The 15,994-nt window shown below is 43.4% G+C and overlaps 1 protein-coding gene across 1 annotated transcript; it reads right to left on the bottom strand.

Moving 5' to 3' along the window:
- Positions 1-1,743: 1,743 nt before the first annotated feature.
- WFDC1 (WAP four-disulfide core domain 1) lies at positions 1,744-14,559 on the bottom strand. Its single transcript, XM_009880941.1, has 7 exons — positions 14,149-14,559; positions 7,607-7,802; positions 6,927-7,010; positions 5,085-5,225; positions 3,851-3,892; positions 2,892-2,966; positions 1,744-1,948 (listed from the first exon to the last, which is right to left on the bottom strand). The coding sequence occupies exons 1-6, from the start codon at positions 14,269-14,271 to the stop codon at positions 2,908-2,910; spliced, it is 645 nt and encodes a 214-aa protein (XP_009879243.1). The 5' UTR covers positions 14,272-14,559; the 3' UTR covers positions 1,744-1,948; positions 2,892-2,907.
- Between the last annotated feature and the right edge of the window lie 1,435 nt (positions 14,560-15,994).

Below are 15,994 nucleotides of genomic sequence, written 5' to 3'. Positions count from 1 at the left end.
TTTTAGGCACTGATTTTTTTATTTTAAAATGGAATATTTTGGCATTTAACTTTGGGACTTAGCAGTAACCATTGAAGGGCTTTGCTCATTTAATCAGAATTCGATTTTTCTGCAAAAAGTCATGCTGAAAAAATGCATCCCATTTCACTGAGCAGCTCCTAGGAGCAAGGCTGCATGAAGACTTTCATTATGAGCTGTGTTGCTTTAAGTTGTCAAGTAGTGTCATTGGCAAAGCAGCAAGTTTCGGGCCTAAACTGAGATTGGAACTATAAAATATGGATGCACTCCTGTCTCTTAGCAGGAGTTAAGATATCATTGAATGAAGCTGCATATTATAAAATTCTAGAAATAGATCTGTCTGAATATGGTGTTGCATTTAATACCTAGAACTTGGAACGAAGGCACAAAGAAGTGAATGGAGTTCAACAAATGAAGATATTTAGGAAAATGTGGAGCCCTTCATCTGTTCCTTTGCTCTGTAAAGCCTCAAGGAGTGTGCCTGTTTATGATAGGAAACAGAAGAGCAGTTTGGCGTCTTTCATCTCTCCAGCTGCATATGTCATATGCAAAGTATCAAGTGTTTTACAGGCGTCTTAGCTTTGGCTTAAAACATTCGGTGAATGGGAAAAAATCCCATAGTTAGTGGGTGGAAGCAGGCACTTGTATTTGTGAATCGGGTATTTATATACACCACTATTACTCTGCATATTAAAATGCTAATTTTCTGCATGCAGATGGGGACACGGACTAAAGAAGGGAGCGTACATGGCTTCTTTTGCCTAGCAACTCTGGCAGGTTTGTCAAAATGAAATGCAACTGTCCCTTTAGGACTGCCACAGAAAAGGAAAACATTCATAGAAAATGTGTTTTCCATTTTATAATGCTAAACAGCTGAAAGAAGCTGTAAGGCCCAAATCAAATAACTTGACCATAAGGATTTATGAAAGTCAATGCAAAGGTACAGGACTTCTAAAAAGCAGTTGCCCATCTGCCAGACAATCCTTTAAATCACACAAATTTATCCTGCTTTTTCTTTTCTAATATGTGCAACAAATAACCCAGACTTCAGCCGTCTTGCTGAGGTTTTGCAGGTACAAAAATGCAGATGTACATTTTGAGTATTAACTGTGCTGGCTAAAAACAACAACAACTTAAAAAGACTGGCACACATGTGTGTCTGCTTAGATATTGCGGAAATAAATCTGTTCCATCATTAGCTCTTGATCTGCAGCTCACCAGACTGAGAAGCTAAAGGAAAGTAACTTAAAAAAAAAACATTTATAAAACCTGTTTTGCTGCTAGCTCAGAGTTCCTCAAATTCTTAAGATTTCAGGTGTAGGCTTGCAAACTGGGTGTCAAACCTGGTGAACCCTAGGTATAAACAGGAAAAGAAGAAACCTGCAGGTTTCTTCGAACTTTAAGCTTAGGAAAAGGCTTCTTTAAAGCAGCTGTTCGGGATAGGCAGGCACTGGATTTCATCCAGAGAGCCCCTTTAGTCTTACATTCCTGCCTATTTTAATGCAACTTAGATATGATATTTAGGTACAATTCTGATGTCACTTCATTTTTATAATACTGAGTTATGTTCATGGTCATGAAATCTGAATCGGTCACATAACACGCACATAAAGGGCAGGCTCTGTTCCAGCAGCCTGATAACGGCACTGTGGCTTACAGGGATCCGCTCAGAGCTATTTACATTTCATGGGTAGAAGGGTAGCTGATAAACGGTGTGGTTTCTGTCAGGGCATCACATTTCTCCCCCTGCTGATAGGCTTAAAATCTGATTCATCCCGTTCCTTGAATAGCGAAGTCTTTTTATCACCGGTGGGCAGGGATCGGGGTAATGATGGAGAGGTGCTCATGGAGATTTGGGACCAGAATTCTTCCAAAACAGAAAACTGTTGGGTAAAGCATTCCTTGACAACTGCTTAACAGAATGGTCCAGCTGGGTGAAAACCAAACAAAAAAAGAGGAATTAAAATATTTATCCTTCCTTGGATGTTTGCACAGAACTTGTCCTTATGTAGCTCTGTAATCTTAACAGTCAGCCTGACGTAGGTACATAAAAGACACACTGAGCTGCTTTGTTTTCATAACTGCCAGTTAAACTCAAGTTAGTTTTAAAGTGAAGCTGAAAGTGTTGAGAAAACTATCTTGGGGCAGAACTGTTGGTATAACAAGTATTTTCATTCTTGCCTAATTCAAAGCCTGATAAAACGACTGGAGCATTTTCAGTTGGTTTCGTTCTGGCCAGATACAAGTACGTTTACTCACATGAGTGGGTGACACTGTGCAGTGCAACTATTCACACACATAAAGTTACCCCACAAAATCACCCATATGCCTAAATATTTGCAAGACCGACCCTTACTGCAATCAGTCCAAAATAAGGAGTTTGTCTTGCAGGAGCAGCTGTACCTGCATAAGAATCAGCCCCTAAACAGAAAGTTTAAAGTCTTAAAGCTCACAAAGTTTTGCAGCATTTATTTTTTATCCTGAAAATCACTCCACCCTCTAAACACCCACGAGGCAAAGGTTCTTCAAAGGAATCAAGTGCATCTTGCAAAATTAGAATATAAAGTGGGAGGGGGAGACTAAGAGTTGGGAAAGATATTAACTTCTCCATGGACAGTTAGTTTGCAGAGCGCAATCACCAATGCCACAGGTTCTTGGGATACTTTTACAGCACCATCTGGTTTGTTGGCATAGGTGCTTCAGCTCCATTCACGGAGCCTGAAGTGCGCACCCGTACACAGTTTTAAGGTGCTGTCTTTATGCTGGTGTAAGAGAGGTAATTTCACCCTCAAAGAACCATTTTTTTTAAAATAATTGCATGCTAAGCACCAACTATTTTCACCGAGCTTTCTCTTTATTCACAGGACACTTACCCAGGCACACCTTTGATTAGCCTAAATGTTTCTGTTGGTTTTTCACATAGCCGACCACATTGTTGGAATTGCTTCCTGTAAAACAAATATCAGCAAAGTTATATTTTTGATTAGTCTGCAGCAAACGTTTTCTCAAGATTCTCTAAGCAGTACAGTTTTACTGGTCTCATTATTTAGCAGTTCTCTGGGAGAGCTGCAGTAGCTCACTGGACGGAGGAAAGGAAATCCTTTCATAGTTTTATCAGCTAAACAGGCCAAACTTGGCTGTTCATAAATCTTATCATATCAAAGATGTTGCCTAGTTATATCTGAATATCACTTCCAGTCTGATCAGACTGTCCCCCGCTAGATAGAAGAGTTAGCAGAGACCAAGAGCTTTCAAGCCTTGAGAAAAGAGATCTTATGGAAGATCCTCCTGCTTTCTTTGAGACACATATCTACCAATTTGAGCAAGGGACCTGAGACCCCTTGTGGTTGCAGATAACAAGAAGGGACCGATTCACTGCGCTCCAGTCATCTCTTATCACATACCACAATACAAAATGTTGGCAAAAGACCCTGCTTTTGACAGAGTTCTGTGTTCATCTACAAGGAATCCTGGCCCATGAGCAAAGCTCATATAAATATACATAAATATACTTAAAAATAACAAAAGGTTATTGGATTGGGTGTTTCTCACCCCTTGGGTGGGAACCCCTGGCAGAAGGCTGCACCATTTACCACACTGGGTCACAGCTGGAGATAATGATTCTCAAGAGTCTGCATTCAGGGCATTGCAGATCTTAAAATAAGATCTTTTGACCAAGTCATAGAGAGCTGAGGCTATAAGTATAAGTATGAGATATAAGTATCTCTTTTTGCTATGTACAAACCTTCATTTCATAAGCAGCAAATTCCTTGTAAGCAATGCAATAACTATAAGGCTTAATAATAGCAAGCACTTCATGCCAGTGGCTTACCAAAATATTCCTTGTAATACTTATGCCTCAGGTTGCGTCCATCTGGAAAAGAAGGTACGTAATGAGAACATATCCAGTCAGCCTTCATTCTTTGTGTTAAACTCCGGCTTTCTGTGTGCAGCACAGAGAAATTACAGATATGGAAATAACAACCTCACAAACAGGAAAATAAAAGACCTCTGTAGCTGAAGTAGTGTAGGCTGCTATAAACCTTTTATAAAACTGTTTAGATTATTCAACTATGTGGACAAAACTCACTTTCCCTGAGAGTGGTTAACTGCTGGCCACTAGCATGTTACGTTCTTTTCAGTAGGTATGAGTCAAGGAATCACAGACTTTCAGAAATGAAAGCAAATTTGAGTAAAATTTCAGACCATCTATTAGTGGTTTACATAATTCAAGTTCCAGCTAGGTTTTTCTGTTTACCATTTATATTGTTATTTAAGCTCTTAGAAAAACCTAGCGCCTAGTGCTATACATTACATTAGTTACTACAGATGTTACTAAAGAAAATGTTATAAGAGAATAAATGAGATGATCAAAAAGCCCTGGAAAAAAATCTTAGTCTTTTATGGAAGCTGTTCAGAGATCTGGTTTGATATTTCCCCTGGCTTTTACAGTGACCAAGTAGCAGAACTGTTGTCTCATGTCTCTGCACTGAGATGCAGAGATACATATCCTACTATTTAATGAAGTTACACATACCTAGACATGTTATGAGCTTTCCTGGAAAACAGCTTGGCCTATGTAAGTTCCTTTACTGGGCAAATGTGTCAGCAGAATAAAGGGAACAATGTTTTGGATGCAGAAAGCCAAGTCAGAAGTCAAAACTGCAATTTGAAATGCCTATTTCTTAGTTAAGTGTGTAGTAATATATAAATATTTCTATTTTTTGTGCTGTGTAATAATAGCACATGCAAGTTGCTACCTGCTCTGCCTACACAATCCCAGAGGACACTGGCATTCAGAGCAAACAAGAAGTGTGTCCCCTGCGTTGGGTATTTCACATCGTTCAGCCAACATTAAGGGCATTAGAGATTTGAGACTGCTGCAGGGTGAGGACTGTCTCCCAGCCCAGCTGTCACACACTGCCTTGGGCTGCCCAGAAAACCCAGGAAGCCCATGAGAGAAGATGTACCACCAGATCTCCTTCAAAGCCAGTGAGAGCACACTGTTCCTTCCTGGTGTTTGCATGACAGAACAAGAAAGGAAGGGTAATTTCCAGCCAGCTGACCTGGATTTCCACGCAGCTTGATGCACTGGCCCCTGTTAGGGATTCCTTCAGCTGTGTTACCCGGGTTGATGATATGGCATTCATAGCCTGTGGGGCAATGCAGAGGCTCATCTCCATCCTCAGTGGTACTGCAGGCCTCAGCTGCAAAAGAAGGCTGCAGGTCATAAATCATGGATTTAACACTCATAGGTAACCAAAATACGAGAACATGGCCACCTTCTTCTGTATCTCCTCCCACACAGGATCTCAGATTATTTCCCATGCAAGGGTACCAAGGAGCTAACGCCTCCAAAGAAGCGGGGCAGAGCAGGTGATCCAGTTCACACCTTACACAAAAGCTGATGTGTCTCACCCGCTATGGGGAGAGCAGGTCAGCCCGACTACCTGTAAGGACAACCTCCTCGCAGCCTGTTGTGCAGGGTCTGTGCAAGGGCTGGAGAGCGGTGAAAACAGACCACCGCTGCCCACCACACTCGCACTGATGGGTGGTCCCTCCATGCAGCTATTCCCTCCAAGAAGCGATAAGTCTGTTCCAGCCAGTGTTTCAGGCTGGGTGAGGAATCAGGGAAACGTGACCAGGAAGCTGGCAGCTTGCTGCTTTGTTCTTTGCTCCACACCCATTAATTTAGCGACGAATTTAAACCTCAGATGTGACTCACTATGGAGTAAGGCAGTACCACCCCCTGTTACAAATGGAGGCTTTAACCATCTTGACCCTGGATATCCAGCAAGTGCAAAGCAGAATAAGAAAGCAAAGCAGGACTCACAGGCAGTGTTTGTGTCCATTAAATGTAGAGACTATGCAGGGACACTCCACCCTTTCATTTGCCAGGATTTTAATTTCAAGGACTTCTGCTGTAATTCTCATGCCATGACTGATGGCTCTTATTTCACTAATTACTCCCTCAAGCTGAGATGAAGGTGTTAAGATAAGAACAACTAATATAAGCGTGACACGGATGGGTGAGGAGGAACCCATTTTATCTTATTTCTAGCCGCACAACTCCAGTGAGCTGGAGGCAGAATTTTCTCTTGAAGAACTAGGAGTTTCTATAAGAGATGACAGTCAAGGTTTGGCAAGTCTGATACCAACTGTGTAACACCAAAGAGGGTAATTTATTAGCACTCCCTGTGTGTTACTAAAGCTGATCAAAAGCTGGAATAGCCTTTCCATGAAGAAATTAGGAACTTCAGGCATATAAACTTCTGGGAACGTCTCGTAGAAGAAAACTCTTCCCACCTCTCCACTCCCTCCTTGTTTCAATTTGAGGTATTGGAAAAAAATAATTAAAAGACATTTCCCTGTGGAACTAACCTGAAAAGCCCAACCTCATTAGCTGTCGCCAAGCTTAGATGCTCCCAGCTCCATGTCAGCTTGACACAACTCTGCAGCAATTTGCCAGGGCTCTTGTTCAAAGCAGCCTTCAGACCTGAGAGCCACAGCCCCAGCCTGAGGCATCTGGGCGATGAGGCCACTCTGGATTAAAAGATCTCCTAATCCAAATCCACCCACAGTCTATCAGGAAGCTGGCAGAAAATATGTGTATGCTGACAAAGCCTTTTTCTAAAAAAATGTTATATTTCTACTTATTTCAAGTTCCAGTTCCCTGCAGTATTCCTAGCGCCCTGCTGGCTAAGCCACATCCATAAAAAGCAACTGATTTACTGCACCAGAAACTAGCCCCCAGCACCACACAGCGTTATTCCTATGGAAACTCCAGACAAATACCAGCAGCTCCAGCATCCCAACATCCCTGGCAAGCCCTGTGTATGATGATCATATTATTTAGTGCCTTTGTATAATTACCGATATTGCAGAGAAGACAGTGAAACGTACTGTACCTTGTAAGACTTCCTCTGGGCCATCCAAAAGCCACCCATTTCCTCCCAGCCAGCGGGGTTTGGGCTGAACCAACCAGTCTAAAACTGTAAAAGACAGAAACAAGAAACAACAGAGTCAAGGTGGAGTAGCCATAGGGCACACAGTTATGGAAAAGTCACAGTTTTCCTCTAACAGCCAGTGACGAGGCTGCCAGGCTCCTGAAGGATGGATCTGAGTTTTCAGCAAAATACTTACATTCATGTTCTTGTTGTTCCAGTGGCAAGAGCGCCATGGATGTTATCCAGGGCCACAAGAACCTGGTGTCGTAAAGGCCAAAGCAGCTGTTGTTTCCCATCTGCCATTGCCATGGCACGGATCAGATGAGATGGCTGCCTCACATCTGTGAGCACTAATTCAGACTGGGATTACTTCTTTTCCTGAATATATAATCCCAGGGGAAAAAAAAATGGCCTCAAATGATTCCTAACATTTGTGCTGGTGGAAATTTTGCAACACCAGCTGGGCTTAGATAATCGTTCAATTCAGCAATCATCCCAGCAATCACAAGTGTGGGACTGAAGCTTTATCCTCAACTCACACTCAAACCATGCCTCCCATCCGAGACGCAATGCACATGGGGATGACTACCATCATTTCTGCATGCTTCTCTCTACCAGTATGATTGCTGGGCCCACTCTACCTGGCGGTGGCTGCACAGACTCCAGGCAGGCGTAGATGCACCCGTTGTAGCAGCAGCGCTTGTGCCTTTCACACTCTGAATCCGACCTGCAGCTGGGCACCTCGCAGGCTCGGTCAGGCAAAGTCTGGGGCGGTGGGGGGCAGCGGTCATTCTTCTGGTAGTGGGAACTGTGAGAATGAAGAGGGTACTCATAATCCTTGCAAAGAAAAGAAAAGGAAACAAAGGTTTGGCATAAGGTGAATACCAAACATCCCATCAGTTGAAAGAGAAGAGGGGTTTTCAAAGCGGTTTTCAAGTATTCATTAGAGAGGAGAATTAACTGTTCAGCTCTCCCAGCCCTGTCTCCGGCACCTGGAAGAGAGCTACATGATCACCTTGGTTCACTTAGATCACCTTTGGAAACACCAAACCGCCAAATTATTGAGTGGAACTCATTTTATAATTAAGGTTATTGTAATGACAGTGAGGAGGTAAAAAAAAAATCCTTTAAAGTTTTTTATACTTGTCTGGGAAACAGAGAGAAAGACTCCAGGCATCATCATGACGAGCACACCAAAACACTTCGATAGTAAAGCAGTGGAAATGATGACACTGTATTTATTGTTTTAACATTACGTCCCCAAAGGGGCGTAGCACCTGTCTCCTCAATAGGCTCCTTCTACCTTCATCACCTCCTGCTGGACCAGAACTTAGAGGGGAGTGGTACAAAGTCTTTCAAGCTTGCCCACTGTGGGGTCCTCAGTTGTTAAATTAGAGACCATTTCTAAAACATGAGATGACCTGGGTGAGATCTGTGTGGGTGATATTAGTTTAATCCCAAAGAAAATGAGGCTGCGTTTCACTACAGCAAAAGGATCCCAGCTGCTCATTGCACACCAAAAGGACAAGGGAGATTTAAAGTGGATTAATAGGCACAGGATTTTACAGAAACATTTATAAATAAGAGGCACCATTCAGGTATTATTCATGCCGGTGGCATTTTAGCAAGAAGCCAACTCCCTTCGACAGAGCAGTGAATCACCAAGCCCACTCCTTTCTCACCTACGGCTAAAATACTCATCTCTGGGCTTGAGATCAGCTCCCCAGAGCAGCACAATGTACTCAGAAAGGACAAACGGTTCTCAGATTAATTAACACACATTAATAAGCTCTTATCAATTAAAAAAAAACGGATTCTGGATTTGTACTCTTAAAAGAGATCAGCATCTAGCCAAAGGTGTGAAGTGAGCGCTGCTATGCACTCCCAAGAGGCTTTAGAGTTTGAGAGTCCTATATATACTTGGCCTCACCACTGTTGTGTTTCAAAATCAGTGACGAACGACTGGGGTTGTTATTCCAAGAAACAGCGTGGTGCAACTGTCCCCTAGGGGGTCTCTAGGAAATTTCACCATCGGGCTATGGAGAAATTTGGGGTGAGACTAATATCCCTCTTTATCTACATGCTGCTACATACTTGTTGTTGAAACCTCCCAAGGGCTTGTGTGGAGCATGTGTGCCTTTGGGAAACAGCATATCCCCACATGTACTGTCTAAGGAAATGTCCTAGGAGAGGCCCCAGGAGGTCCATTGCCCTGGAGACTGACCGCTGGCCTCTGCTACTATGTGTGACTGAGCAGCAGTCAATTATCATAATGGTGAAAACAATATCATCTTCGTTCCCTTGGGGCAATTTGTAATGTAAAGAATGAAGGCAATCCCAAGAGACACCAAAAGAAATAACGATGCACATTTTTTGCAGTACTGATGTAAGAAATTCCATGTTGTACATAGCGTAGAATCGTACTGAGAAGGTGGTGGTTTTCACATCAAAGCTGACCTCCGTGCTTTGAGCCAGAGCTAAAGGGAAACGGAGAGCAGCGAAGTTTCTCCGCTGCCTGGTTGCACAGTGATTGAGTGTCACCAGTGTAGAAGTATAGAAAAAAGTCAGGATGACTAAAAGTTTTAATTTCTATTACAAGGTGTACGTTAAAGAAAATCCATATCCTGGTTATATCTATAGCTGGTTAAATAATATGTGTGTGTTTGTGTGTGAGACAGAATTCCTAATACTTCCACAAACAGCCTCCTGCCCTGTTCCCAGTATCAGCCTGCCCTGTTCCCAATATCAATAAACAATTTTCTTCTGCTTTTTCTTTAGTTGTTTCCATTCAGTGAACAAGAAATTGCTTAAAACCCCTTCCATGAGGTTGTTTTCCCATGAACTGATAGGCTGTTTGAACAACAAAACAGGTTTGAAAAAAAAAAATTCCCAATTTTGATGATTTTTCAATTTTAACGTGTAAAACAAGGTGTAAGCTATCACATCATCCCATTCCTCAAAAGCTGAAAACACTCCAGCTTTGAAATAATGTGCTTTTGAATTGAAGATATTGCAAGTTCAACTTTTTTTCCCTGATGTTGGATTTTAAATAGAGAAAATGCTTGGACCAAGTATAATTTGGGGATATAAGAGAACATTTAACAGTAAATCTATGCAGTTCCAAACATTTAACAGGTCTTCTTGTTGGAGAAGCGTTCATCCTGGAAGGTCACAATTTACTATTCTGTTATTTGAAATGTCAGCTGCAGACTAAAATGTGACCAAAATAATACTGGCAAATAATGGATCCTCAAAAAAAAAAAAAAACAACCCAAAACCAAACCCAACAATTACTGCAGTTACTTCAGAGATGATTCAGAAACCGAGAAGCCAAAATTGCAATGAACAGTTGGCTCAATGAATGAGATTTCCGTTTGGGAACAATATAACATTTTTAGCCAAATAACTTTGTAGCTCATGACCTCCCTGCCCATTTTCTCTGTTCACCTTTTGCTCTCAACCCCTTTCTTTCAAAACCTCATGGTCAAAAGAATATTTTTTTGCACATTTGATCTAATGAAACCATTGCCACTGGTTTATGTATGCATAAACCATCCCAGTGGGAAACAGGATTCCCTCATTCCCAAAATAGCTTGGTTAAGGATGTCTCCAGGTATGGGGTTACAAGGTCTTTCTAAAAGCTCTCCCAGGATCCACAGTTTGGCTCTGAGCATAGCTCAGATTTATTATTTTTACAGATTGTGACAACAGTCAAAATTTCTTCCTTTAAGAATATTTCTCAATGCAGGCAAAGGCAAAGTGCTCTTTCCCATGGAGATTTTTGAAATAATTTTAATGACAATATCTGCCTTAGAGATATCCAGGAACAAAGTAAGGGGAAAAGTTCAGAGTTCACCTGAGGAGCCCTGGAGGTCAGTAAAGATGATGAGGAAAAACCTGAACGCAATCACTCACTCTCAACCCATATTTTCCATAGTAACTGTGGGACGCAGGCTGCCTCCAAAAAATCCCAGATCTGTTCTATTATTTGTGTCTGAAACCAGACCCTGGGCTTGGGTCAAAGCACAATTCTCTGCTAATTCATATGCTGCACGGCCAGCCCTGAGACCACGTGTGAGGTTTATTCCCAGCCTCCACTCACCAGTTCTGCCCCTGGCAGGGATTTCCAAACACTGGCCATAAAGCACCTTTTCTCCGAAACAATACACAGTCAGAAGGAATTTAGAGCCCTCCAATATTTCTATCAAAGACGGGGAAAAACACAGATCACGGGTGGTGAAAGTTGCAAATATCAGACTGAATGAGGGTTAAATAATCTGAAGGACAAGACCAAAAGAATAGGAATAATGTTCTGCTGCTATTGACTCTGGATTAGTAGTTTTGGTTCTGGTGTCTGCAGTACTGGAAGATTGTTGCAAAATTAGGGTGGGCTCAAAGAAGATGCACAACAGCAATTAGAGGACTGGCAAGCAGAGAATACAGGGCAAGACATATGTGTGCATGCAAGTTTCAGAGGGAAGGCTGCAAGAACATTCCAGCAGCTGCGAGCATTCCTTCATTTCTGGATATCTTTAAAAGAAGGCTGGATTTTTTTCTAAAGAGCTTGATACAGTTGAGACTGGAATAAAATCCAGATTGCCCCAGCTTCTCCCAATAGACCTGTGGGTGTCTTGATAATGAATTGAAGCCCACTCCCAGGTAGGTGCCTCCCTCTGCCCTTTGGGAACAGTCCACAGCCTGTGCAGAGCTGCAGAACGCCAGCTGCAAATCACTAAACTTGACAAGTTTCCCTCTGGCTGTCAAATACACAGATTTACTAAAAGCTGGAAGCCCAGCTCCTCCATCCCACTGTGGCTGCCAATTTCTTCTTCTTACTGCATTCCCTCTCCTCTTTCTCCCTTCTCCATTCCCACTTGACCCTGCCTTGCCAACCAACACCCTTCCTCAGAGTCCTTAATGAAAAACTCCTGGCCAGACCTCAAGCCAGCTCCTCATCGTAACACCTGCTTGTCACTCTGCAGCAAGCAGCTTGGTGGATGCATTCATCCTACTGCAGACTCAGATTTTTTGGACTCGGACAACATCAGTCTCAGTCAACTCCCTACCCTTCACTGCCTCCTGCCCCTCCAGACCTTGCCTGTGTCCTTCTGGGGGTCCCACAGGGATGTCTATGGCCCATCTCCCGTACGGCTGCATGCTGCCGTGAGCACCTCCATCTGTTACCCCTCTATCCAAGTGACTCACAAATCAGCTGTTCCACCCACAGCCTCTGATTTTTGAACTGGAGGGAACATACAGCATTTGGTAGAAAAGAAAGCACCTCTCTGAGAAACAAGACAGGCTGCCAAAACAGACTCTTGGTGGATAAGAGGATGGAGAGCGGACACCTTCCTCCTTACAAGGCTTCGAGGAGAAGGAAAAAGAAAAGCATTTTCTGCTTTCCCCAGATAAGATGTCTCTGTCAATATGAGCAATTCTAGCTGAGCTTGCCAGATCAGTAGCACCTGGATTCACGGCTGCCAGAAGAAACAGTCCTTTGAAGAACTGCAGATTGAAAGAAGAGGATATATCCTCAGGGGAGTGGGCTCTGTGCCTCCACAGAGCACGTTATCTGAAGATCAACATGTAAATTCCTCTCCTACTCCTGTCCTATTTCTCTGGGTCATTTACTTCATAGCTCCTATTGAATTTCAGCTTCGCATTGAAATATGACAGAAGAAAATACTAATAAATACACTTTCCAGTGAGTGATTTTGCAGGAAACACAGCTTGTCATGTCACCATTTTCCAATTAAAGTGCAAACCAGATGATACCCTGTCCCAAGAGAGGCTACAATGAAGAAAATTTCTTGTTGTAAAATACTGGGGTGCCTTTCAAATATTAGCACAATATTTTCTACAAAATTTCAAGGAGACAAGAGCACCATGTTTCAGCTCATTCCAGATGAGCAAATGACGTGTGTAACACTTCTGAGTCAGCAATCGCACAAACCAAATGTAGCTGAACATTACTCCAGATGTCACAGACAAAAAAGCATCCTTTTTAAATAAAAAGCTTTTATATGTGGCTGCAGAAAACAGGTGGAGGAATCCCTCTGTGACACGAAGGAGCTGTTTATGCCCATGCAATGGCTGGAAGGTAGAAGATGCAATCAAACCTGAGCATGAGAAAACAGACTGGCTGGGGCTTCCACCTAAGCGATTCAAGGGGAAGAAGCTTGGGTCACTACTGGCTTCTAAGGGGACTTTAATGGAGTAAGTCAAAACTCCAGATTCATTTTTTTTTTTTCTTTCTAAACAGCAGGTCCTGAAAGTCAAGCTATCAAGTTATTCCCCCCCGCCTTTTTTTTTTTTCCCCTCCATGGCCATTTCTAAGGGTCTTTTGGCCCAGACACACCAGAACAAGACCCAGCACCATCATTTGCTCCACTTACAGTAACTGGTTGCTGCTTCAGTTTCAATTCCAGTGGTACTGCTCTGAAAGCCACTGCAGCTTTGGAGACGGTGGCTGCGCTCAGTACCCCGCGCAAGTCTGCCAAAAGCGGGCAGGGAGAGAGAGTGCCCCTGTGCGGCTGCCAGGGTGTGGGCAGCAGAGGGGAGCTCTGCTCCCAGGGAACGTGCCAGGCAAGGCACAGCCATGAGAACGGATTTTTCTATCAGCTCCTTACACCCATTTAGGTGACTGGCACGTTATTCTCACGCTGTGGATTTGGAGGTCTCCGTACTCCAGTGATTTACAAAACTCCAGGCAATGCCACCATCCCTCTAGCACACATTCTCATTTGGAGTTGGAGAAATTTACCCCAAATTACCCCAAAAGGCAGTGGAGTAACCAGGCAGGGAACCCTCCTCCCTGCTCTAAGCAATAAATCACATTATCTTCTTTTCACTAAATCTATCCCCAGACACGTAGGTTTTGCAGTCCCCTTCTTCCCAGTCACGCTTTCCTTGCTGCTCTATGAAGCCTCTAGGAAAAGCAGTGCCACTGCCGCACCAATGTCTTCTCACTGTTCCAAGCGTCCTTTCCATGTTTCCCATTGCAGCAGCTAGGTGGCAAAAGTTTAGTACAGCCCGAGAAACTTAATGCAAGCCTTTTATAAAGAGACAGCCTGCGGATTCAAACACTTTGTATTCTAAAATGATACACACATGTAAAGAAAACTCCCCTTTCTCGGTGAGCATACCCAGCTCCCCCCACATCACCCCAGTGCAGTTTACTCACATCATATTTCTCCGTCATTTTCAGATGTAGAGCACGCTTCCAGAGATTCCTTGCACAGCCCAAATCTGGCAGCAAAACTAAGACACACAAGGCTGCAGTGAAGATCTTTTTACAGAAACGCATCTCTGACAGCACCCTGGAATCCACTTTCCCAAAGAGAGATGAAATAAGGAGCCCGGCTTTTGGGATCCAGACGATTCAGAGTCTTGGCAAGGAGGGAGGGAGACGGGGAGGGAGGGAGAGCGAGGGCTGATCGCTGGTGAGAGCCGCTTTTCGCTGCGCAGCTTCTGGGAAGGGAAAGGGGAAAAGAAAAAAAAAAAAAGAGCCCACAAGCAGAAGCCAGGAGCTGCTGTTGAACTTCTTTACTCAAAGTTAGATCAGGTTCTCGGCTCACATGTTCACACAAAGCACATGCTCTCCTTGAATGATAGATGGGAAGATTATTTGGAAAGATTATTTTTAGACCTTTGTTCCCAACATCTGGCATCCTCAGAGAGCCCCATTCAAAGCCAAAGCGTGGGATCAGATGACAGCTGCCGCAGGGGGAAATAAAGGTCTTGGAGGGGTGGGCTCGGCAGCTTCTAGCAAACAGCTCACCCAAACTTTCCAAGCTACTCGGCTCTCCCTTTTGTGTGCTTCCCACTGTGCCCTGAGCTGTGGTTTTGGATCATGTTTTGACAAAGTGATAACTTCATAAGAAGATTGCTTGAAGGAAATGATTTAAAGACATGATAAACATGCAGGGGCTTTAATTAAACCAAGTTGACGTTAGCTTTCTGCAAATGATTTAGAAGAAGGGGAAGATGTGGTCATTGGGGAAAAATAAATCCATATGCATGGGTGGGGAGTAGGGAAGGAAGGCCGTTTACAAATGAGAGGACCAAATGGAAAGTGAGGAAGGGGACATGAGTCAGCCTGTGCCTGACAATGGGAGAGACGGCGAGACTGGACGTGGGGTATTAGACACCTACATGGACATCCAGGTGCCTGAAGGACAAGAATGGAACATATGAAATCAGGCTGAAAGCATCCCAGCATCCTGCCTGGGATGGAGACAGAGGCAGGTGCCAAAGAAAAAGTATGAGAACAGGGTAACTGTTACATAGACATGAGTATAGACGCACCTATACATATGCATACATATTTGTATGTGTATATGCATATGTATATGTAAATGTATATGTATGCATGCATATAATTTCACAGCCTTCAGTAATGCTGTTCAGGGCTTCCTGAGCCAAATGTGGGGGCTGTTTATTTTATAATCCCCCATGAATTTCTCCTCCAGCAGCTTGTCCAGCCTCCACCTGGAAAGAAGGAAGAAATGGAACCACAAAGTGAGTCGAGATACAAGCACTAAGCCCTGCTTGCCTTCACCATCTACCTCGGCTGCGGTCTCGCAGAGCAGTGTGGAGCCTTGCTGGACGCACTGGATTTGTTGTATATCTGCTGCAGGATGTGTCTGCACAGGAGTGTTAGACCTTGTGGACAAATACAAAAAAAATCTTCCGATTCTTGCTTATATCGGAAAGCTGTGGCAAGTCACTTTGATCCATGCCTAAGTGTCAACAGCCGCATGTAGGTGGTAGCCAAAGGATTTCATGTCCAAGCTTGCCAGAATACGGTGATGGAAATCTGAAGAATGAGTGAGGTGTCCATTTTAAAAGCTCTGTATTTAACTGAATATATTTGGTTTCTTTAGAGATAAAGGGTTTACAGGGTTTCTATCAGTAACTGTGCTTTGGAGCACTCCTGTCCATATCTCTACTGCTGTAGAAAGCTTCTGAGCATCAAAACCTGTTCAGTTCATTCCAGGGAATTTAGTTGGTAAGAAAAGCCCAGCAGG

This window comes from Charadrius vociferus, unplaced genomic scaffold, assembly GCF_000708025.1.
Source record: "Charadrius vociferus isolate BGI_N301 unplaced genomic scaffold, ASM70802v2 scaffold493, whole genome shotgun sequence".
Taxonomy (NCBI): Eukaryota; Metazoa; Chordata; class Aves; order Charadriiformes; family Charadriidae; genus Charadrius; species Charadrius vociferus.
This window is presented reverse-complemented; position numbering and strand designations above follow the sequence as displayed.